Below are 24,292 nucleotides of genomic sequence, written 5' to 3' on the forward strand. Positions count from 1 at the left end.
TCCTTATTCTGGGTGACACGGGTGAGTGGGCCGCGGTCGGGGTGGGAGCCCGCCGATCTGCTGTCCGCGCCTGCGCGTTGGCTCTGACTGCATGGCCTGGAAACCTTTGGCTTCCTCGCTCCCTGCCCCTCCCCAAACCTTGCCAGGCGTCCCTCTGTGAAGTGGGCCCGCTTTGAGGGCGAATCTTAATGGCGTGTTTCTCCCTCCTTCTGCAGGGGAGTTGCTGAGTCAGCCCAGACCGGAAGGAGTGGCAGAGATCATTTGCCCCAAGAACGGCAGCGAGCGAGTGAATGTTGCCTTGGTTTACCCACCGACGCCGACTGTGATCAGCCCCTGTTCCAAGTGAGTTCTGGAAGTCCACTGCGCCCTGCCTGGCGCTCCTGATTGCACTGCAGAGCTTGGAGGACAAAACACCACTCTAGGTGCAACGGCACAACCCCTACCCTGGGCCCAGGGCCGGCACAGCCTCCTGGTCTGGGCTGATGCAGCAGAATAGCGACTTTCACTTTCTCTTGTGTGATTTTTTTTTTTTTTTTCACTTTTGCTGATAAAGTCAGCGTATTTTTTAAAACAGCTTTATTGCGATCTCATCCACGTGCCACACAGTTTACTCACTTAAAAGGTACAGTGCCTGAATGTTTAGTATATTCGCAGCTACACGATGGGTAGGCTTACCTCTGTCATTACAGAAGCGGGCCCTGGCTCTAGAGAACAGAGGGGACCATTAAACAAGGTCAGCCTGGGAACATCTGTACTAGATTAGTTCGGGGTTGTTTTTGTCTTGTTTTGATTTGTCCTAGGGCTCTGACACCCATGAACTGTGCTGTTTGCCACCATCTTCCCCCCAAAAATAGACTTAGAGAAATGAACACACGTTAAGTAACTTCTGGACAGAATGTTAGCTTCCTACTCCAGATAAACCCATCCCGGTGTTTTAGGGCACGTTTGTTTTTCAGAGTATTCAGAACCAACAAGGCCGTTTGCTAGCCAAGCGGAAATGCTTTTTGACCCCAGTCTTGAAACGAAAGCCACAGAGCTTCCTGGGTCAGGGCTCGCCGTCTGTGGGTTATCAGCAAGGTGCTGAACCCAGCCAAGAATGCACATCGTGCAGCTAGCGTCAGTTTTCTTTTTTAGCTGGCCTCTTAGATATTTTTTCCCACGTATAGTAAGCTTTTCAAAGGGAGAGTGGAAAGTGTGCCTTTGAGAATCATGACCTGTCCTCTCACCTTAGGAAATTTGCTCCTGGGGTGCCTTCCAGAGCTCTGGGTGGTGCCCTGGGAGGGGGGAGGGGTCTTCCCTGCCCTTGGTGTGCCCTCTGGGGAGCACGATGCCCTGTGCTGCTGTCATTCGTTACTAGTAGCTGACGTGCATGGATGACACCCCTTTCTCTCCAAACTGGGCGACTCATTAGACAGAGCTGGCCCAAGCTATCTGTGCTGGAAGAGATCACGGAACACCCCCGGGAAGCTCTTATCTCATGCTCCGACTTCCAGAATGCTATTTTAGCTACCAGGGTGCATAGTTTCATTTATCAGCAACAAGACCCCTCAACACTGTAAAATCTCAAAGTGCTCCTTAAATGTTAGAGCAGGGGAACATAGCAGCGTCATATTAACCAGACTCGCCCCTATGCAGGGTGTGTCAAAGAATGTTGCCGTTGTTTGGTTTGTGCACGTTGGTCCCTTTCTTTGAAATGCACCTAGGGCAAGGATAAGGGGACATGATGGACCCAGCAGGGCAGGGAACAGTGGGAAATGGTCATTGAGCACGCTGAGCTGAGAGAGGCTTTTAATCCATTGTTTTTGCCATAGATCCGCGCCATGTAATAGGCAAGTTAGAGGCAGGAGTTAGATCGTCCATCAGCACAAGGGGACCCCAGTGGCACCGAGCCAGCTCTGTCAGTGTCTCCCGTGGGCTGCTTCTCGTGCAGCCACAGAGACCACGTTTATACCAACCTGGAAAGGACTGCTATCAGCCCCTCCCTCTGACGGTTTATTGAACCTAAATGAGCAAGCAGCTTTCAGGGCGTGGGCGATCCGGGGCTCCCAGCCTCAGCTGTCTGGGTGCTGGAGGGAGCCCTGTGGTGGCCCTGAACCCCTTTAGACCTAGCGAGCTGAGTCGTTCTATTTTGAAAGGGATCAAAAAAGAGTCTCATTAAATGGATGTCAGTTTTGCAGTCTAATACTTGACTCTGAATGAAGGAATATCCTCTAGATAGGGCTGTTTCACTTTCCCAGCAAGACTTTCCTTGGAAATTATTATTATTATTATTATTATTATTATTATTATTATTTTTAGTATGGAGGCCAGGAGGAAGTGATCTCTGTCTCCATTTATACAAAAGTACAGATTCAAATCCCATGCTTGTGCAGTCCAGCCTTACACCTTACCACAGCACCCACAGCCCACCTTCCCGAACACCGAACCCAAACAGACATGCATGGAGGTGGGACCCGGCCCTGTGGGAGGGTTAATTCACAAGTGATTGACAGTATGTTGGAAGCAGGAGACTCAGGGCCTCCATCAGGACAGCTGTCAGAGGAGGCGTTCGCTAAGCCTGCACAGCTTGGGCCTGAGCCTGAGACTTGGGGTTCGCACAGGCACCGGAGATGGGGATCCTGGGGCTGTTGCACTGGATTTGCGTCTCCACCAGGTTAGCTTGAGCAGGGAACCCTAGAGTGAGATTTCATTGGTCCACCTTCTCATAAAACGCAGGCGATGGCCAGGAGCCGGCTCTGCTAATCAGGTTTCTACATTAGAATTTTCCCAGAAGAGCAGATTGGGCAAGAAGCTCTGTGAAGCAAAGACGTCCCTCGGGGGATTGCAGCGTGTGAGTGCGCGCTGGACGTTCTGAGCTCTCCGATCCCGTCCGTGCCCGTGAGGGTGGGCGCCCTGGCCAGTGTGTCCCTGCCTTTGGCCATGTGGCCTCCTGCGGGTGAGGCACAGTTGTCATCGCCGAGGCAGTGGTCCATGCCACGTTGCTGTCAGCTTCGGGTGGACAGGTCAGTGTTGCTGGAGTCCGCAGAGGGTGGAGAGGAACAGGAGCAATGTCCCCGCAGGCCAGGACGATAATCACTCTGCCCTTGGGCCACGGGCCTGGATCTTACGGGGGCTTCTAAAACACCTCCAGCTCTTCTTCAGTGAGTTTACGCCTCTCCTTTAGAGCCCCCATCAGCCTTGTCACTTACCTGCCTGGCTGCCCGTTTGTAAAATGAAGGTGCTGCGTTTGATTTAGACAGAAAAAGCCTTCGACACCAGCGAGTGTGTGACCCTTTCTTAGGAACTGCAAGATTTTTTTAAATTCCCACGAATCTTAATCACCCACGAGGCAACAGAGCAAAAAGGGGGAGGCTGTGATCCTTGTATTTTTTTTTTTTTAAGATTTATTTATTTATTTGAAAGTCAGAGTTACACAGAGAAAGAGAGAGAGGTCTTCCATCCAATGATTCACTCCCCAAATAGTCACAATAGCCAGAGCTGGGCCAACCCAAAGCCAGAAGCCAGGAGCCAGGAGCTTCCTCTAGGTCTCCCACGTGGGTGCAGGGGCCCAAGAACATGGGCCATCTCCTACTGCTGTCCCAGGCCACAACAGAGAGCTGGATCAGAAATGGAGCAGCCAGATCTCAAACCGGCATCCATATGGGATGCCGGCGCTTCAGGCCAGGGGGTTAACCTGCTGCGCCACAGCGCCAGCCCTGTGTTCCTTATTTTAAAATGTGTTTTACCTGCACAGCTTGTCCCAGTTGGAGGTGGTTGAAGATTCCAACTGCAGTCATGGTGACTGGTTGCAGGGCCTCCACTCCTGCACCCCCCACCCCGGGGGAGGCCTGGGACGGGGTGGGGGCAGGGGTGCTGCCTGTCCTCTTGCTGAGTATCAGGAGTGTGTCAGTCAGTTTTTTCCTTGCTCTAAAGCACCCACTAAGAGCTTGCTGGGAAGGAAAAGGTTGTATCTCCAAGGTTCACCGATCGAGATCTGGCAGGCCCATTAGTCTGGCATCTGGGAGAGGCGGAGCAGGTGCAGAGGGCCAATCACACAGCAAGCCCGGAAGTGGACATGCAGGAATCAAGTCCGCTTACTTCAAGTTCTTACTTCGCAAGAACTGCCTTCTGCAGGCAAGCCCTGACGCCCTAAAGGCCTCCCACCAGACCACCTCCTGGCCTCCATAATCAGATCAAGTCTCCATTCTAATCCAGCCGCCTTTGGCATTAATCCATTAACTGTTAACATAAGACTTTGGGCCTTAAATGTCTGCCCAAGTCTGGGGAGCCGAGTCCTGCCCGATCCATAAGAGGTAGAAGGGTGAGTGATTTCCACACTTGGCGTATCGTGGGCTGATTGCCAGGGACACCTGCTGTTGAGATGATGAGATGAGCATTCGTCTAGGAGCCAGTTTGCTGGGGTTGCTGGGAAGGATTTGGAGTTCCTTGATGGTACAGTTCGGGTCGGGCACATTTTCTCAAGCTCCACTGGCGTAGTTTATATATCACAAAACGCACCTATTCAGTCATTGTCAGTCTGTTTGCAGAAGTGTGCAACCCAGCCCCACAAGCTAATCTGAGGATATTTTCATCACCCAGAAAGAAAGCACACACCTAATTGCTGTCTCTGGATCTAGGGTCACACCTAGTTCCATGCAGTTCATAAGTACGTTTAGGGTCAACTTTTGTTTTTAAAGATTTCTTTTTATTTATTTGAGTTACAGAGAGGTAGAGACACAGATAGAGAGGTCTTCCATCCACTGATTCATCCCCCAGATGGCTGCAATGGCCTGAGCTGAGCCGATCCGAAGCCAGGGGCCAGGAGCTTCTTCCAGGTCTCACACACAGGTGCAGGGCCCCAAGGACTTGGGCCATCTTCCACTGCTGTAGTAAAGAGCAGGATTGGAAGTAGAGCAGCTGGGACTAGAACCGGCACGCATATGGGATGCCAGCGCTTCAGGCCAGGGTTTTAACCCACTGCATCACAGCGCCAGCCCCTAGGGTCACTTCGAAAAATGGCACTGGTGCCTGGTAAGTCAGTAGTGAACTGATTTCTGGTGGTTAAAAACATTCTCATAAAGCCATGTTTCCCCCGGCCACAGTTCAGTCTGAAGGCAGCGCACCCACCAGCTGGCCCCTGGTTCCTGGATGACGGTGGGGAGGTGGAGCAGTGAGAAAAGCCTCCCTTGCACATCAGGAGCCGTAGGGGACAACAAATAATAAAGAATATTCTTTCCGTGGGACAGCTAAAGCGATCGTAGGAAGGTAGTCTTAGAAATTCTACTTGTGAATTCCGTCTCCGCTCAGTCGCTCTCCAGGTTGAGACACTCGATATTTCAGTGCGCAGGGAGTGTGAGCTTATTTGGTCAGAGGGCAGCTTGCCAGCGCTGTTTCATTTTTAGGTGCCCTGCAGAACGTTTCTTTCCAAAATGGTTTAAACCGGCCTCTCCATCACCAGTTGAACTCCGTACTGTGTGCTGACCTGGCAGAGAGCCCCGTGACCACAGCCCACATTCTTCCGTGCGGTTTCCTAATGGACTGGCCCTGTGTCCACAGGATGTGTGTCGCTCTTGCTCCCTGCCCGCGACACTTCTCTGGGGGGTCGTCCCAGGTCAGCCTTTGCCCTGTCCTCTTGGGAGCGCTGGCAGTGCCCAGGGACTGAGGGAGGAAGTGACTTCGGATGGGGGCAGGTCACAGGTTAGAGAATTAGCGGGCATGGGCTTGTTGGAAAACTGTTGGGCTAAGCTTTCTCCTTTTCCAGAAAGTACTAACAATCATAGAGGGCAAGGCGCCGGTACTGCATTTCAAAACTGCGCTTTGAAAACTTGGCGTTCTGCCTGCCTGCTGCAGAGGTCCCGCTCAAGAAAGGTCCCCATGGCACGCCAGAGACTGCCGGGTGTGAGCAGTACGGAAGCGCGGGCATGGCTTCGCACAGGAATTCTGGCCGTTACACTAGGACAGGGGGCATTTAAGGCCAGTGGAGAGCGCCTCCTATGAAGCGTGGTATGAAGACTCTGTGTGCTTTGTCTCACCAGATAAGCAGGCAGAGGGTGGCCACGTGCACTCCAGTTAGTGTGGACTTGATCACTTTTTCCTGAGGCCCTGGACCAAGATGAAGCTGGCTTTTTTCAAACGACTACACAATCGTCGGACACGGGAGACGGGGAGAGGCAGTGGTTTCGGGCGAAAAGGCAAAGTGTGGGGGTTGTCTGTGGCGTGGCTCACACGGGCGTGCGTTGATTTGTTTTGTCCCGGGCAAGGGGCGACACCGCTCATTGCTGCGTTACAGGCTGTGGGCGATTGTGTCTCTTTAACTGTCTAGTCTTCCATCAGCCACATTGATACTGGCATTTCTCCCCTCTCTGCTTAGGTATCTTCATACTTTCTTGGAAAATTAAGTGGAAAAGCTAGTGCTTCTTTCCCTTATGCCACCATTTTTACTGTTCCCAATCTGTGACTTTAGGAGCACCTGTGTTTAAGGGTAAGTCTCTGGGAAGCACAGAGGTTCTTGAATGGGGAAGGCCCCCTTGAGAACTTGGAGAATTTAGGGAAAATGAGGGCTGGGATGGGTGGGCCGAAGCGATCCCATACAGTCGGGCGTCCTGGATAACAGGCCTTTCTCTTGTCCAGTATTGAGTCACATTTGGAAATTAGAAATAAGGAAATTGCTTATGCTTTTGCTTCATTCGCTATATTATTGTGTATATCGGTAATCTGAGATCCTTGTTGGATAAAAGAAGTAATTTCTAAAATGTACTCTGACATTACAGAGGAAGAAGCCCCAGGTGATCAGCTTAGCGTATAGATTTTTCTGAGCAATGGTTTGTATTTCTTTCCTCAAGGCAGTTTGAGCTTCTGAGTTGCTTCCTGAGTTTGAATCTTTACCACTTACCACAGCTAGGACTCAGCACAGCACTAAGATGCAGACCAGGGAGGTACAGGGGTCTTTAGAAAGTTCATGGAGACTGGATTATGGAAAAACTGTGCACGGATTTCAAAGTTTTTGGCACCAAAATACTAACTTGAGTTCCATTTTCCCATGAACTCTGGGAAGTGCTTATCTCATGAGCATTTGTCTTGTGAGCATTTAGGCAGTTGCAGATAAAGCATTTTGTGTACGTCTTGACTTAGAGTCAATAAATAAATACTCAGCTGTTATTTCTACTAGGACTATAAGCGGTGTGTCCTGGATGGCATATAAATGTAAGAATAGCAAAGTGTCTCTGCTAATGTAGATACTAGCATGAAATCAACACCCTGGCTTATCTAGGACCCATCCATGGGTGGGTGCTGGACAGGCCGAGGAGAGTGCTAGCATCCCCGCCCCTCACTGCTACATGAAGACCTGTATAAGGCCTCCTGCAGCAGACCTATATGCCCGACCTCAGGTCATGGGATAAGCTGGGGGGTGTGGGGGGTCCTTTCTTTTACTTTGTAGTCATGAAGGCCTACAGTGCCTAGCTGGACGCTCAGAGCCCAGCCCCAGGCTCCTGAGCCTGCCCACATCCCTGTAAGTCACAAGACAGAGAAGAGCTGAGGCCCAGACCATGGCATCCCCCCCCCCACACACACACACACAACACACTTGCTGAAGTCCATGCCATGGCTCCCGGCCGTGTGTGCCCTCGCTCACTTGCACACGTGTTGTCCGACACAGTGTGTGACTGGAAGCCCTGAGGCAGGGGCCGGAGATGACAGCCATTGAGAAGGGAGTCGATCCCTCGCAGCTCCCATGTGTCGATCCCTTGCAGTTCTCCACCTGCGGCAGAGCTACCAGAGAAGCATGGCGGTTGGAAAAGAGAGGAGAGAGAGCTGTGGGCGGGAGGCTTCCCTGTCCCTTCTGCAGAGGGGCTCGGGCCAGGCAGGGGAAGCAGGCCGAGGACGGCCTGGTTTGCACAGTGTCAGTGGTTGTAGAGCAGAAACGCTGTCCTTAGCTGCCGGGTGCCTGGCGCAGGGGCGGAGGGGGGCAGGTGGGGTGTGGCCTGCGGCGAGAGCGCCTGGTAGAGGAGGCGGCTGGGGTGTGCGTTCAGGATTGGTTGGTATTTGGAAAGTACCCTCCTGGTGAGTTGTTTGCCATCTCTAGGTCCCGGCTCCCCCTGGGAGGAGCAGAGCCATGGAGGCTAGATGTCAAGGTGCGGGATACAGGACACAAAGACCTGGAATGATACAACACATTGTTTCTGCCTAAGCAGCTAAATACCTAGAGCCATGACTTCTCTGTTGGAAGCCAGGGAGGGAAGATTCTCTGATTTGGGCGCTTTCTGGCTCTGAGCCCCTCATGCAGACCTCCCGTCTCCAGCGTCTCTCCTGGTAGCCGCCCCAAGTGTCTTGTAGGCATCACAGGTGGACGCCGAATTTACTGTCTTCCTCCCCAAAGAGCCACATTGGCCTGGGCTTCCTGTCTCAAGGCCGTGCCATCGCTCTGCCCCCACCTGCGCCGGCCTGGGTATCCATCAGCTTTTATGCCTCCCCCTCCTGCCTTGCCCATGCTGTCTCTCACCGAGACCTGTGGTCCCATCACCCCATCAGGTCCGTGTGCCTTGACACGAGTGACTTTGCCCACGTGCCTTTCTCCCCCCCCCCCCCCCCCCCCCGACCCCTGTACCTGCCAGGATTCCTGGGGTTGAGTCTCGTCTGGCATCTGGCCTCTCCTCTCTGGCATTATCTTTTAACGCCAGACCCTGGCACATCTCTCCTTATTTAAAAGCCTTGGCCGGTTTCCTGGTGATTACAGTGTCAAGTTCAAAATGACAGGCAAGGCCCTTTACAATCAGACGCCAGCCCCTCTGTGGACAGGCAAGCCGCTCCCTTACTGTGGGAGGGGTCACCCTCAGTGTGCCCCCAGCTGCCCCTCCCAGTGCACGCTCGTGTTCCCTAAGGCCAAGTTCCTGCATCAGCTCCGCTGGGAGGCATTCCCCAGCCCTGACTCTCACCTGTCACTCTTCAAGCAGACAGACCAATGAGTGTGGAATTACAGTGAACCTGGGATGGGGGTGTCAGCAGGGGCCTGTAGGCGTAGTACCACAGGAGGAGTCAACCCAAGTTCCAGGAAGCAGCTTTGGAAGTGGATTCTCAAAGATGGAGATGAGGTGTTTGCTTTTTAAGGTTGATTTATTTATTTGAAAGGCAGAGTGATAGAGATAGAAGACACAGACAGAGAGAGAGCAACTGATCCATCAATTAGTCTCCCATCCACTGGTTCCCTCCACAGATGGGCGTAACAGCCAGGGCTGGGACAGGCAAGCTGAAACCAGGAGCCAGGAACTCCTTCCAGGTCTCCCACATTAGTGGCAGAGACTGAAGTAACTTGGGCCATGATCTGCCGCCGTGCAGAGATACACTGGCAGGACACTGGATCAGAAATGCTGAGTAGCCAGGACTTGACCCAGAGACTGGGATATGGGCTGTGGGGATCCCAGGCGGTGTCTTTGCCTGGTGCACAGCGACAGTGGCCCCAAGATGAGTTTATTGAGATGGAGAAGCAGTGAGAGACTGAGAAGGCAGAGGATTTGACAGCCCTCAGTGAGACCCAGGGAGAGCGGGGGTATCCATGTGGAAAGATGTTCAAGCTGGCTAAGCACTTGGTGCCCTTAATTAGGTACCCTTGTATTTCTCAGTCTTACATGTGGCCTGGGGGAGCAGACAGCCACACATGATGCCTCCAAGGTTCTTTGAAGTCAGTGAGAGAGGCATTTAGGTGACCTGTCTCCCACATGAACCAAACCGTGGTGCGACGTGTAGGGGGACATGTGTCTTCACAGTGCCACCCCCCTCCCAGCTGGGATTCATCACACTGTCGCTGGAATCGGAGGCACTTTTCAAACTCTTCTCTGCCAGCAGTCTGCTATATTAATTGGCCACCAGAAAGTTCTTAATGGTCAAGTGCTATGAAAAACATGCTCCTGTCCCTGCGGCTCCACATGCCCAGCCTTGCCTTTAGCCATCAGATATGCTTGGGAGTCTGATCCTAGTTAAGGGTCAGCCTGGCTATGCCCGTCACTGGTACACCCTCCGGGATGTTATACCACCTCCTGGAACCTTGGTTTCCTCTGAGTAAAACACAGAGCAAGATCGACTCCCAGCTGGAGTAAAGACTTAGATACAAGTACTCCGGGGAAAGGCACTACTCTTGCCATGCAGTTCGTAGAGGGAAGAGACTCATTTTTGGCGATGTCATTGTTGCTGGGCTCAGCCGAACCCACGGCTGATTCTTACCTGGGCCAGATGGACATTCAGTGTCTGCTGGATGTGGAATTCCCGGCGTCCGTGAAGTTGGGCAGCATCAAGAGAGGCAGGGTTTGGGGGAAACAGCTCATAACCTCACCTTTTCCTTTCCTTTGGTTGTCCTCACGTGTTTTATTACATGTTGCAAAAACCGTGCATCGTGTGTCACTATTAGGGATGGGGCCGGCCGATGCTTTTCCCTCTAGCTGGTTTGTTGGAATTGAATGCCACTTGTTTCAACAAGTGGAGGCTGCGCAGTCTCTTCATTTTATGTTTGTCAAACTCCAGATTCTAATTGACAGCCCTATGTGTTACACTTTTAAGTAAAATCTTGCTTTTTACTCCAGATAAACACCCTTTCTCAGTTTCTAGTACGTAGTGCCGTTCCTGGGGGGGTGGGTGGTGTGTGCCCATGCGTGTGCATGTCTGCTTCTGAGAGGAAGCAGTTGTGTGTGGAGCATTTGGGTCTGTTAATTGGAAATCCAGTTAGATTATAAAAGTACGATAGAATAAGCCAATTAGGGTAGTTGCCACTTTTTTTTTGACTAATAACTACTTAAAAGGTCCCTCCCTTTGTAGGGACCCTGGTAGTCGCCTAACATTTGCACGTGTATGAGGAGCTCCAAAGATAGTAGCAGTGAAAATCGGTGCAGGACACAGACTTCCGTCATGGCTTCCTGCTATAACCCGGTCTCATTCTCTTGTCCCTTCTGTCATCTCTGTGCTTTCTCTCCAGGAAGAACGTTGGTGAGAAGCACAGAAACCAGTGACTCTTGTGGCTGTGGAATTTCTGCAGAGCAGAGAGCGGAGCAGGACGTCCCGGGCCCACCGGCTGGCCCTCCACACTCCCCAGCTTGTGCCGTGAACTTGAAGGAAGCGGTGTTCCGGACGGGGAGGGAGCAGGGGAAGGGTGGGAGGAGCTATGGAGCAAATGTTTTACAACCTGAACCTCAGAACTGTGATCCTCCAAGGAGAGCACTACTTGAAGACAAGAAAAAAAAAAGTCGAATGGCTTCTCAGGGATTTTGTTTTCCATGTACATAAAAGCCATAGTTTCCGTACAGGTGGCAGTATGTCGAGCACTCAAATTTCAGTTCTGTTCAATGTGAAAGAAGGATCGACTGATGTTCATCGCTGTTCCGTAACTAGTGTAAAATATGTATATGTTTATCTTTATTTTTATAATATGCAAATGCATTTAAATTTATACAGTTTGAAGCTTCTAGCGTTAGTTGACACTGGGTGCAATACTTTGCATGAGAACTGTGCCAAGATGGGGCCCATCTCTTTATTTTCCTGCACCGGCAAGTCTTGTTTGTTCTTCTTTTATTCTTTAATCCGCCTTCTCAGATTCAGAAAAAGAAAACAGATGTCTGTCTAGGAGCCCAGGGTCCGGAGAGATTGCCAGCAATGAGCAAGGGCCTGCCATGCGCGTCTCAGACATTGTCCCCACCCTGCCCATGAGTCACCAGGGGTCCCCTCCCTTTCCTCACACAGCCTGAGTGCCTGGACACCCTGAGTCCTTTCAGTAACTTAAGAGGATCGGGGATCCATTCTGGATCGTGCCAAGAGCTCTATTGTTAAGTCCCCATCTTGGCTAGAACAGTCTGAGATGTAGCACAGCACTTTGAGGGCCCCCACATCTGGCCAGCAGACCTTCGGAGAGGAGGCTGCCTAATTGGAGAGCGGCATTGCTCCTGAGTTACTGGTACATACAGAGCCTCTTGTTGGACCAGTAAGATCCTGGTTTTAACATCTCTATAAGGTACAGCTTGCAAAGCAAACCAAGCAATTCACTCGCTCTCCTACTCCTAATTGGAGCCAACCAGTAGTGCAGTAGTAACACCTGCTTTGGAGAATGTGTTTACATCTGCCTCCTCCCCAAGGGGATCAAAAAAAAAAAAAACCTCACAGTTTCTCAACAGTGCCAGGCAAGGAAAGTGAGTCAGCTGCTATTACTCTTCCACTTCTTTCAGAAAGTATTGACTCTTGGGATGCCAATGTGTACAAAAAGTGTCTCAGAGAAATAAACAAGTGGCCGCACTGCAAGAAATCACAGGCTGTTTGCATGCTGCACCCCCGGGGGGCCCACCGCCCCGTCTCCTGGATGGCCAGTGGAGTGCATCTGATTTCTCTCAACCATAAAATCAATGGGAGCAGACGATGTTTGCGTTTTGTAACACTAGAATGCGGCACATCAAGCTTGGGGTTTCGTTTACTTTTTGAACACAGTCACACAATTACTCTGGTTGATCCTTTTGTCACAGTTCTCGTGTGTGTGTGTGTGTGTGGGTGTGTGTAAGCTGAATGTTAACATTTAATTGCTTCATGAACTGTTGAATTGTTGGGCAATAAAAGTTAATCAATTGGCATGAGACAGTGTCTCCACTGTCCGATGAACCAACTTTGACCAGTCTTCTTAAAGAAAAAGACTCTGCAGTGTTGACTTTGGGCTAACTTCCCAGGGGGCCGTAGAAAATGGAAGAAGCGCTCCTTTGGGCGACACATCCCGCAGAGTGTCTGCTCCTCTCATGAACGTAGATGCCCACATTCCTAATATCTGCTGATTTGTGACAAGCGATGTTTTGTGCTGTCATCTGAACCCTAGAGAAGCAGTGTAAGAAGAAACCTTGGCGTCACATGGTTCTAGCGAAAGGGTGGCCGTGGCGGAGGGTCCTGTGACCACGGAGAAGCTCCAGGAAAGCATGAGAACTTGCTTTGGGGGTCGGGGAGGGGCGGGGTCCAGAAACATTGTGATTGTGCTCTACAGCAATTTCTGCCGTCCATGCAGGAAATTCCATTCCCTTTCAACACCTGGGAAGCCAGCGGCCCGCCGAGGCTGACAGCCCATCCACTAAGCACAAGAGGAATTTTTTTCTTCCCAACCAAGGAGTCCCTGGCCTCGCAAACAGATGCCCTCCAAGTTTATTATGGTTTCTATTCCTGAAACTCGTGGTATCAAAACCACTTCCTGGAATTGTAAAAGCGTTGCCAGAACAAATGTTTTTCCCCCTTCTAAGAAAAAAAAAAATGACAGTGCTCATAATTGACACTTGTACGTTGGACTCTCTTTGAATGAATAGAAAGGAAAGGGTTTGCTGTACTTCCTGGCGGAGTGTGTGTGGTTTTCCATGCCACGGTTTGTGAACTGTAATTGTGGTTTCCTACTTCATTGTTGTAACCAGGCAGAAATGAAAAAAACAAACAAAAAAAAATTCAATAAAAGTGCAAAGAAATGGTTAAGCCATTCTAACTTGGGTTTCGTGATTTCTGTGTGTGTGTTTTGGTTTTGTCAGTCCAGGAATTCCAGTGCTGTGTTTGGTCACATTTGCCCTGCAGGAGGTGGGGGATGATGGGCTCCTCTGTTTGGGGATTGTGGCCTAGAGAAGAAGAAGGGAGAGTCCCCACTGTAAAGCTGCACCTGTTTTGAGGATGGGCCTTTTGAATCTCAACTCTTGCATCTTGGCTCTGCCTCTTAAATGTCATCCTTTCAGGGAGCCTTGGTGTGGCTCAGCAGGTTGAGCCACCACTTGCAAGCCCGGCATCCTGTATTGGAGCTCCTGCTTGGAGTCCTTCTGCTCCAACTCCTGCTAATGAACCTGGGAAAGCAGTGGATGGCGGCCCATGTGCTTGGGTCCCTGCCACCCATGTGGGAGACCAGAATGGAGTCCCAGGCTCCTGGCCTTGGCCTGGCTCAACCCTGGCCATTTGGTCAATTTGGGGAGTTAACCAGTGTATGGAAGATATTCTCTCTCTGTCTCTTTATCTCTCCCTGCCCCATCCCCTCCAGTTGTCACTCTGCCTTTTCTTTTTTATTTATTTATTTGAAAGTCAGAGTTAGAGAGAGGAGAGGCAGAGAGAGAGGCCTTCCACCTGCTGGTTCACTCCCCAACTGACCACAACAGCCAGAGCTGTGCCGATCCGAAGCCAGGAGCCAGGAGCTTCTTCCCAGTCTCCCACGCGGGTGCAGGGGCCAAAGGACTTGGGCCATCTTCCACTGCTTTCCCAGGCCATAGCAGAGAGCTGGATGGGAAGCGGAGCAGCTGGGACTCAAACCGGCACCCCTATGGGATGCCAGCACTTCAGGCCAGGGCATTAAAACTCTACCTTTCAAATGAAATCTCTTTTTTAAAAAATCTTGATGCTTTCTTCACTGGTCCCCTGTATTTCTACATCAGCTTGTGGATTTGCAAGTGTGAAGTTCCCTTTTCCCTGAGCTATCTTTCATGGGCTCTTCACCAAAGTCCTGCCACACCCCTTCTCCCCACCAGCCATGTAAATAAATGTGACCCTCCATCTACCTCCACAGCCCCTCCACCCCAGGCTGTCTTTGACGCAGAAAGGGTGGGCCCCTCAGGCACCCTATCAGAGGCTCTGTTGCTCCTGATTTACAGATGAGAAGACAGGAGAGGAAGAAGCCTGCAGCTGCAGAAGCAGCAGCCCCAGACCAAGGCCTCTGTAGGACCCCGGACAGGTAGGGAGAGCCGCTCACTGTCCTAGCTGCACACACGCATTACCAGGGAAAAAGCAGAAACCGTGGGGCGGCCGCATTTCTAAGGGAGTGGTGCAGCCAGAGGTGGGTTCCCGGGGAGAGACTGCCCTAACAGCTGCATCCAGATAACACCAAGGACTCGGGCTTTTCCCCACTGCTGTCCCTGCCCTTGGGAGAGCGCTCAGGAAGCATCCGGCTCTGTTTTTCTTTGGCAAGCAACTCTGAGTTCTTTAAACTTGCTGAACAGGTCACACAGATAAGCAGATGTTGGTGGTGACAACTAGAAGTGCATTATTTATCACCCATCTCGTTCCCTCCCAAGGCTGTTCTGTTTCAGGTTTCCTGAGCTTTGGAAGCAGGGTGCCAGACACAGGGTGGCTGCTTCGGTGCCGAATTCAAATGCCTGGGGTTTCCTTCTCCCGTGACAGTTTCTGTCTCCCACGAGGGAGGCTGCCTGGTGGAACTTGACTTTGCAATGAGTAGGAAGGGGGCATGGTGGGCAGAGCATGAGACAGTTCCCCTGGTGACACACACCGTGTTAGAATACGATCGTGCACCACATAGGATGTTCCAGTCTGCAATGGTCCGCCTGTGTATACGTTAGTCCTGTAGGAGCCTACCACCTAGTGACCAGTTACATCCTGGAGTCTGCTTGTGTCACACACTCCATGATGTTTGCACAACATTAAAAGTTTGCCTAACAGTGCACAGCGCGCGTTTCAGTGTACTCTTGTCAGTGACACTACTACTGCGTGTGGCAGCTCCTAGAAGCATCACCCTCTTCATCTTATATCCATGCACAAGAAATATTTTTGAGTGAAATGTGTTTTGCTCTATGCAATGAGAATAACCCCTAGTTTCCCACATTGCTCTGTGAGCCATGTGTGTCTTCTGAGATACTAACACCTGCTGCTCTGTAGAAGGGCTCTGAGGTCCAAGAATTTGGGAAATAATGCACAAGATAAAGCTGAAGAGGCCTTGCTGCAGGACCCAGAGGCCATTTGAGATGCTGGTGTGAAGGACGAGTCTGCGAAGGGGCAGAGAGGGCACAACGTGTCCTCGTGTTTGTGTGGCTGAGCGTGGAAGGGATCCTTTCTCGCCGGGTGACTGTGGATGTGGGTGGGCACCGCCCACATGGCCATGGGAGGCCGCCTGAGGTCTCTCAGATAGATGACCGCGGCCTGCGTCTGTTTCTGTCACACAGGAGACGTGGTGGCTAAGAGCGCTGCGTCCAGCTGAGTCTTGTGCCCCAGTTTTCTCGTGCATCAAAAAGGGAACACAATCAACCTCCTACACTTGGTGGGAATATTAAATGAGATACCGTGGGTGCACTGCTAACCAAATACAGCTAATGTTATCCTGCTGCATAGTTTCCCTCTCTCTCTCTCCCAAAAAAAAAAAAAAAACACATCATCATTATAGTTCTATATCTAACTTCTTGATGTAATTGTACAATACCTTTACAACCTTTAAAAGAATAAAACTTTCTTAGAACCCACAAAACATGTACCATAAAAAATGGACAATTCTTTTTTAAAAAAAAAGACTATAAATTTAGAGACTTCTACAGTATCTAGCTAGAATTTTTAACAGTTTTTGTATTATGTATATTAATTGGCTATTTGCACTAATGATCAAATCTTTGCTTTAAAAATGAATGCTAAGTAAAATATGAAGTGAATATGTACAGGTAATGCATAAAGCCAGAAAAAAGTCAGGAAGCTAGCTGCAGTTATGAACATGTTATGTGAATGTCTGGCTCACAACTGAAGAGGTACCAGGACCACTGAACTGATGTGATCCCACTGGGTTGACACACTCTGCATGGAGACCAGGTGATTGGCCCGACTAAGTCTGAAGGACCCCAAAGAGCTTTTTTTCTTTCTTTTCTTTTTTTTTGACAGGTAGAGTGGACAGTGAGAGAGAGAGACAGAGAGAAAGGTCTTCCTTTGCCGTTGGTTCACCCTCCAATGGCCGCCGCGGCCCGCACACTGCGCTGATCCGAAGCCAGGAGCCAGGTACTTCTCCTGGTCTCCCATGCGGGTGCAGGGCCCAAGCACTTGGGCCATCCTCCACTGCACTCCCGGGCCACAGCAGAGAGCTGGCCTGGAAGAGGGCAACCAGGACAGAATCTGGTGCCCCAACCGGGACTAGAACCCAGTGTGCCGGCGCCGCAAGGTGGAGGATTAGCCCGTTAAGCCACGGCGCCGGCTTTTTTTTTTTTTTTTTTAATGATTTATTTACTTGTAAGTCAGAGTTACACAGAGAGAAGGAGAGACAGAGTCTTCCATCCACTGGTTCACTCCCCAACTGGCCACAATGGCCAGAGCTGCGCCATTCCAAAGCCAGGAGCCGGGAGCTTCTTCTGGTCTCCCACATGGGTGCAGGGGCCCAAGGACTTGGGCCATCTTCCACTGCTTTCCCAGGCCATAGCAGAGAGCTGGATCAGAAGTGGAGCAGCCAGGACTTGAACTGGTGCCCATATGGGATGCCGGCACTGCAGACGGCTGCTTTACCCTTTTCGCCACAGTGCCAGCCCCTGACAAGAGCGTTTAAATGTAGATTTCTTCGGGCTGGCACTGTGGTGCAGTAGGTTAAGGCTCCACCTGTGGTGCTGGCATCCCATATGCGCATCAGTTCGTGCCCTGGCTGTTCCACTTCCCATCTAGCTCTCTGCTAATGTGCCTGGGAAAAAAGCAGTAGAAGATGGCCCAGGTGCTTGGGTCCCTGCACCCATGTGGGAGAGCAGGAAGAAACTCGTGGCTCCTGGCTTTGGATGAGAGTGAACCGATGGATGGAAGATATTTCTCTCTCTCTCTCTCTCTCTCTCTCTCTCTCTCTCTCTCTCTCTCTAACTCTGCCTCTCAAATAAATCAATCATTCTTTAAAAAATTAATTATTTTAAAAAAAGATTCCTCCCCCCAGGGACCGGCACTTGGCACAGGGGTTGAGATCCCTTGAGAAGCCTGTGTCCAATCTCAGATGGAGCACCGGGGTTTGAGCCCTGGCTCTGCTTCCAATCCAGCTTTCTGCTAGTGAGCACCCTGGGAGGCAGCAGGTGATGGCTCACGTCCTTGGGCCCCTGCCAGCCCTGTCGGAAGGCCACTTCCTGGCTTCTGGCTTTGGCCTGGACCTGCCCTGGCTGTCGTGGCCATTTGGGGAGTGGACCAGCGGTTGGAAGGTCTCTGCTTGTGTCTGTGCCTCTCTCACTCTGCCTTTCAAATAAAAAGTGAAAATAAAAAAAAAAAAGAGTACCCTTAGTTTTAAAATTTCTAGCACAAATTTATTGGAAGATTACAGAATTACTATATATAAAATTATGCCTTAAATTTGAACTAGGGATACATTCACTGTATCCTACTCCAAAAAACATACCAAGAGGCAGATGGGAGGATTTCCAGTGACAGAGGAAGACGCTCAGTGGGAGTTCTTCCCAGCAAAACATCCAGGGAAAATTATTTTGAAGCACACGCACACTCACTCGAAATCTCTGAACACTGTCCTAAAGACATGCAGCAAATGGATATATATTCTTTTTGAAGAAAACGAACTAAAATAAATCTTGGTAAGAACAGCCAGCGTCTGTGGCATTTCAGCCACGACCTCCCTTCCTCCACCTCCTCCTCATACCAGAGTTCTAGAAGTTCTACCCTGGTCTCTATACTCTGGGCATTTCAGCCACGACCTCCCTTCCTCCTCCTCCACCTCACACCAGAGTTCTAGAAGTTCTACCCTGGTCCCTATACTCTGGACATTTCAGCCACGACCTCCCTTCCTCCTCCTCCACCTCACACCAGAGTTCTAGAAGTTCTACCCTGGTCCCTATACTCTGGGCATTTCAGCCACGACCTCCCTTCCTCCACCTCCTCCTCATACCAGAGTTCTAGAAGTTCTACCCTGGTCCCTATACTCTGGGCATTTCAGCCACGACCTCCCTTCCTCCTCCACCTCCTCCTCCTCATACCAGAGTTCTAGAAGTTCTACCCTGGTCCCTATTCTCTGGGCAGATGTGGCCAAATAGATGGAGACCCTCTGTTCCCCCAGCTCCCTATGAGGGGGTAGGGGTACAGTTTTCCCTTGAGCGGGATGGGCTGCTGGCATTCCTCATCTTACCCAGCTGCTTGGGATGGGAGCCCTTTCCCAAGTCCTCTTGAACTCCCGGGGCAGGGCCCAGAACATGGGGCTGACTGCCCTGCCCAGCTCCCACACGGGGCGAGGCTCCCGTCAGTAGAGGCAGTTGCGGGTAGGTTCGCTGCCTGTGCGCGCGTAGAAGCCAGTATTACACACAGGCTTTTGAGAAAACAATGGTTTTATTACAGAAATCGAGTTGGCTGGGAGACGGAAGGCCAAGCTCCAGTCTGTCCCTGCGGTGGGGAGTCTCGGCGGACACATCACAGGTCAGTGCTTGCGGGGTCAGCCTGCAGTGGCCCCTGGTTGTATATAACTACGAGTCCAGTGCCCGAGTATTGTAATCCCTGGGGTCCTCCTGAGGCTGTCTGGCTCTTCCGTTTCTCAATTCTCCAATTCTGGGTTCCCAGGGGCAACGTCGGTGCCAGGCGTCCCCCTTGAGGTCATAATCCCCCTTTATGTTCCTGTGCGACTCCCCTGCTCCGTCTCAATCTAGTGCAAACCGGCTCTAGGCCGGCTTGGTGTTGAACTGTAAAAACAAACTTAAGAACTGGCGATTTAGTACCTGCACTTACCTGGCTGTGAGGCGTTAAGGGAAAGATCGGGGTGGGGTTTGTGGGTCTCGGAAAGAAACATGATTAAAGGGGCAACAGCCTGGTCGCAGGGTCCCTCCTAGAAGGCCCCTCTGCCGGTCCCCGGGCAGGGCGCAGGCCTCTGTCCAGGGGAAACGTCGGTGCTCTGAGTCTGAGGACCCTCGCGTTGCCTGGGGCAGTGTGGAAAACCACTGCCTAAGATGGAGACCTGGGGGCGGGTGGAGGATGCTGGGAGCCCCGTGATGCTAACGAGCAGCCGAGAAGCCCGGAGCTCCTACGGGAGCCGCCCAGGAGCGGAGTCGGGGCAGAGTGGGGAGGCCGAGCCTGCGCCAGGCTGCACCCCTTCGGGGTGGATCAGAGCAGGACTGAGCAGGCTGGAGAGCAGCCGCAAGCCACAGGGACCGATCAGCGCACAGCTGAGGCCTCTGGCAGAAGCGGCTGAATCCTCACCATCCCACTTGTGCATGGTGGAAGGCTTTGCGCAGGCTGTTCAGGAGGGGGTGGGGTCGCGAGCGGGGAGCCCTCGTGAATGGCATTAGTGCCCTGGTGACAGACGCCCAGGAGAGCTCGTTGGCCCCTGGTGCCACCACGACACCTTCTACCGAGCAGAGAGCAGGCTCATCAGACACGAATCTGCCGACGCCTTTTTCTTGGACTGCCCAGAGTCTAGAACTGTGAGAAACTTCTAGCGTTTGTAAACAGCCTAAGGAGTTCTTTATAGCAGTCCGAGTGGACGAAGGCCGCACGTGCCTCCTGGAAGCTGGTTTGCTGTTTGGGGCAGTGGAGAGTCAGCACCTGGGAAGACCTCTGGGTGCGGCTGGTTTTCCCGTGGTCGCAGATCCTGCATCCTCACACTGGGTTACACGCTGGGTTACTCACCCTCACCCCCGAGGCCTGCTCACAATATTTCTTCTTCATAGCATTCCCTTCACCAGCTAAATGACCACCCCTTGTCCTGGGCCGGCTCACTTGCTACCTCCTCCTTGTTGCAGTCTAGACTCTTCCAGGCACAATACCCTCTTCTCCATACCACTCAGTGCCTCAGTGGTCAACGCAGAGATTGCACCATCTGCCTCCGAGCTAAAGTTGTTTCTATGCTTATTTCATCTTCAGAAACTTAAACCCCTAGAGAGGAACAACTTGGCCTGGGTCCCCCTCTCCCTAGAGCGTATTCCAGAATCTTCCATGCAAGATCCATTCCATGCATATTGGCTAAAATTAAATTCTCATAATATTTGGATCTAGGGAGGGTGGGAGTAAGGACGATATATTATTCCCAGCTTCCACATCCAAGAATAAAGCATGAGGCTTTATCGCCCAATCTGCTACAGTAAAATGAAACAGTGATGTGTAATTAAAGACATTAGTCCGGCACCTTCCTTTGTACAAATCCAGATTCTCACAGGCTCATGGACACGCTTGTCATTTTTCAGCCTTGGCATGTGGTCACTCTTGCACAGCAAGGAAGAGAGCATAATGAAATATTTCCCAGTGCTTTGAACTGGCAAAACTGTGTTTATACAATTACACGGAAACAAGCTAATGCGATGGCATTGCTGAGGTTTAATGGTTTGGGGTCAGGAAATGACAGTTCCCTGGTTACACATCTCCCTGCAGAGTGGTTTACATCTCATCGGAAAGGAATCTCGCTGTGGAGTTACTCCTTCATGCGTTGGGGCTGATTATAAATAAGGGACTGGGGAAATGACTTCTTAAGTGAATTTCATTTCTTCCTGAGAGACAACTAGGCAGAGAAGTGCACTCAGCTTCCGGAAGGCACCAGAAAATTCCACGAACTACCTTTACGTGGCGGCAACATAGAGAATGATAAGGATGGCTTCTCAGCTGGTCAGGTTTGTCTTTCAACGGATCTGTCAAGCCCTGTGGACCTTGCCAGTGCCCCAGGGACATCAGCTACAGACACAACTAGCAAAGCACTAGGAACAGCACTGGACGTGTGATCAGAAAACCTGGTTAAAGACCGAGAGGGGGCCCAAGAAGCCACAGGATCCCAGGCATTGGCATGTAACTTCTCAAGGACTTAGAGCGTATGTCTGTGTATACAATGATTGCTTGAGCTTCTTTGCGCTGAGCTGAATCTATGCCAGTTCATTAGACTGCTGTCCCACATCTACCAAATTCCTGGAGCTGACCCAGCAACACTGGGGTCATTGTTCTAATTGTGCTGACTCACACGCATGTTCTGACCTGGTTCTCTTTGTAACTAACTCTGCATTTGCCACACTGTGGCCTGAAGCCATGGTATTTGGCTGAATCTGGGACAGCTTCCCCTTGTCCAAACATGGCATTAAAGGAATAGCTCCGGGACTTCTGCCTTAACAGATAATCAATGAATCAATTTATATGATCACTGACACTTAAGGATTTTATCGGGGATTACTTTGGAGCTCAAAGGCCAAGAACTAAATGTTTATGTTCTGAACCAGAGAGGTTGGATGAGTGGGACATTGGCTGTGCAGGGGCAATCACTTGTAAAAATGAAGTGGGCGTTCTACACCACTCAAGGAAAAAGTAGAGCAGGGCTGACCAGACAAGTGTACAGCTCTGGGCGTCCCTGTAATACTATCTGAGAAGCTCTGTTTTTGAAACATGGCCTGGCAAGACCAGAACATGAGGCATCTCTGAGGTCAAGCTAACCAGATGCAATTGCAAACAGACTTGGGTTGCATGATAAGGATTGTAAAATAAGGAAAGTCAAAAGGATCTTGTGAGCAAACCCACCTTGGTTTTGGCATCTTGTGCACCTGGAGCTATTGGCACTCCCAAACACTAATGTTTTGAGATTTGCCTCCTTTGTACTCATCTGCTGAGGGTACAACCGAAGCTGGATCACTCTAGAAGCAGTGTAGGACCCCAAAAATTGGTGTCCTATAGAGAGAGACCCCCAGAAGCACGAATTCCAGTCCAACCGATGCAATAAAAGCAAGAGGAAGTTTATTACATCTGCGCAGATGGGCCAACTCCAAGCACAACAACACTCTCTGGTGCAGTGTGAGAAGAGAGGCGACAATCATCAACCGCACAGCGTATTTAAGATTAAAAACCACAACATTAGCATATCTCCACATCATTGCCAAAAATCACAAGATAAACCGCAGCATGACAAATTCTCATAAGATGCATGACAAACTTCCAGGGTGAGGGGACAGAAGACCTTGAGTAGGCATAAACACGGGGTCATCATGACCAAAAACTTAACATAGCTCCTAAAATAATTATCACATGCTCCATTATCTCATAAAAGCATTAGCACATTCATCACATGTTACAAGGTCAGCTAAAGTCTAGTTATCTTAAACAAAATGCATTTTGCAAGCCAAAGCATTTTGCACAGAAGCAAAATATGCAGTTAGCTCAAGCAACTTCATTTTAACCCTTTCTATCTTAATTTTACATTCCAATTTAACCCCATCCTATCTTAATTTCACATTCCAATTTAACCCCATCCTATCTTAATTTCACATTCCAATTTAACCCCATCCTATCTTAATTTCACATTCCCCCCTTTTCTTTTGGTCAAATTTTAATCTTAAAATTTAAGTGAAATTATGGGGATAAGTTATACCATTTGCACCGCAGCCAGCCATTAATATTAGATCCAAGGGGTAGGGACACTGTCGGTGCGAACAATGCAGGTGGGGCGGCGCCGGTTCAGTACGAGAATCAGCTGCTGCCGCTCCTGCTCCAGCTCCCTGACCTGTATCTTTAGTACCGCGTTTCTGAACTCCAGCCGCTCAAACTCCCGCTGCAGGGTCTCCGTGCGCTCCTTCCTCCGGGCCCACACCGCCTTGTTCTGTTCCAAGCGCCTTTTCCTCCGCTCCTCCTGTTCGTCGAGCTTACTTTTTACAGGTTGGGGCCTCTTGTCCAGGTTTACCTCGTCTTTCTCATGCTCCGCCTTCTTTACCACTTCTTTCTTTCTTAAGTCCTTGGTGGTGACCTCGGTGCTGATGTCCACGGCTGCGTCAGGCATGCCCAGCTTTATCTCCAGCAAGGGCACGATTATGGTCCCAATGCATTTCAGCTCCTTTACGATCAGAGCCGAGCCAGGCCGTCCGGTCAGGGGGTCTTGCCCTGGCAGAGAGCTCGTGGTCACAAAAGGGTCTGAAATCATAGCAGGCCGGCCAGGCACAGGATCTGAAACGAGTGTGGGAGCACAAAACTTTTTCTTTATCCTGCAACAAAGGAGGGGAGCCGGGTAGGAATACTAAACAGTCTTAAAGAGTCCCATCCCGAGCGGATTCCAAGAGCCACTCCCCTCAAGATAAGACTCTTAAAAGACCGTCCAGTTGTAGCTTTGGTGTTGTCCAAGTTTAAGCTGATAGGCGGCAGCCGGCCGCCTCCCCATGCGCCCACCAAATCCGCTGCCAGACACAGGTTTACAGGCACATCTCTGTGCCCTGCAGCAGATTCTATGAGCACAAAAGCAAGTCTACAGGGTAGGGGAAGTATGTTCCGCGGGATAGAAAAATTACACAAAGGCATCAGAATTTAAAAACAGAAAATACAACAGAGACAAAAACAGAAAGCACATCATACAAATTTGGATCAATACCCGGTGCCTGTTCAGCTGAATCGACCCAAATACTTTTACACACCCTCTTCGACTTTCACACACCCTCTTCGACTTACTGTAAACATTTTACCATTTTCATTCTAGTCTAAACTAGCCATCCGGATTTAGAAACCATGTCCTTTCCTTTAGCCCTTTTTACCAACGATACTCTTTTCTTTTATGTCCTTAACTTTTAATTTCTGTACTGACCAATGACAACAAATTTATAATAGCTTTCAAACACCTGCGCAGGATATCCAGCTCCTGCGTGAGCTGCCTCACGCGGCTGCGCAGCTGCTCATT

General features: G+C 50.6%; 2 protein-coding genes across 3 annotated transcripts in view; one reads left to right on the forward strand and one right to left on the reverse strand.

Annotated features, from left to right (window-relative positions):
- MFHAS1 (multifunctional ROCO family signaling regulator 1) overlaps window positions 1-13,456 on the forward strand; it is a 95,598-nt gene extending 82,142 nt beyond the window's left edge. The window contains exons 2-4 of one of the 2 annotated variants that reach the window (XR_009868168.1): window positions 216-342; window positions 6,350-6,460; window positions 10,940-13,456. Coding sequence is in view for 1 of the 2 variants with exons in the window: in XM_062212678.1 (XP_062068662.1) it covers window positions 216-342; window positions 10,940-10,973 (161 nt within the window). In the remaining variant the exon portion in view is untranslated. The remainder of the gene's footprint in view (window positions 1-215; window positions 343-6,349; window positions 6,461-10,939) is intronic. The other variant, XM_062212678.1, reaches the window with a different exon arrangement.
- An 8,858-nt stretch (window positions 13,457-22,314) lies between these two features.
- On the reverse strand, window positions 22,315-24,036 carry LOC133775300 (jun dimerization protein 2-like). Its single transcript, XM_062213535.1, has one exon. It carries the CDS (start codon window positions 23,546-23,548, stop codon window positions 23,030-23,032), a length of 519 nt encoding a protein of 172 aa, XP_062069519.1. The 5' UTR covers window positions 23,549-24,036; the 3' UTR covers window positions 22,315-23,029.
- Window positions 24,037-24,292: the final 256 nt, after the last annotated feature.

The sequence above is a fragment of the Lepus europaeus genome, chromosome 16 (genome assembly GCF_033115175.1).
Source record: "Lepus europaeus isolate LE1 chromosome 16, mLepTim1.pri, whole genome shotgun sequence".
NCBI lineage: Eukaryota > Metazoa > Chordata > Mammalia > Lagomorpha > Leporidae > Lepus > Lepus europaeus.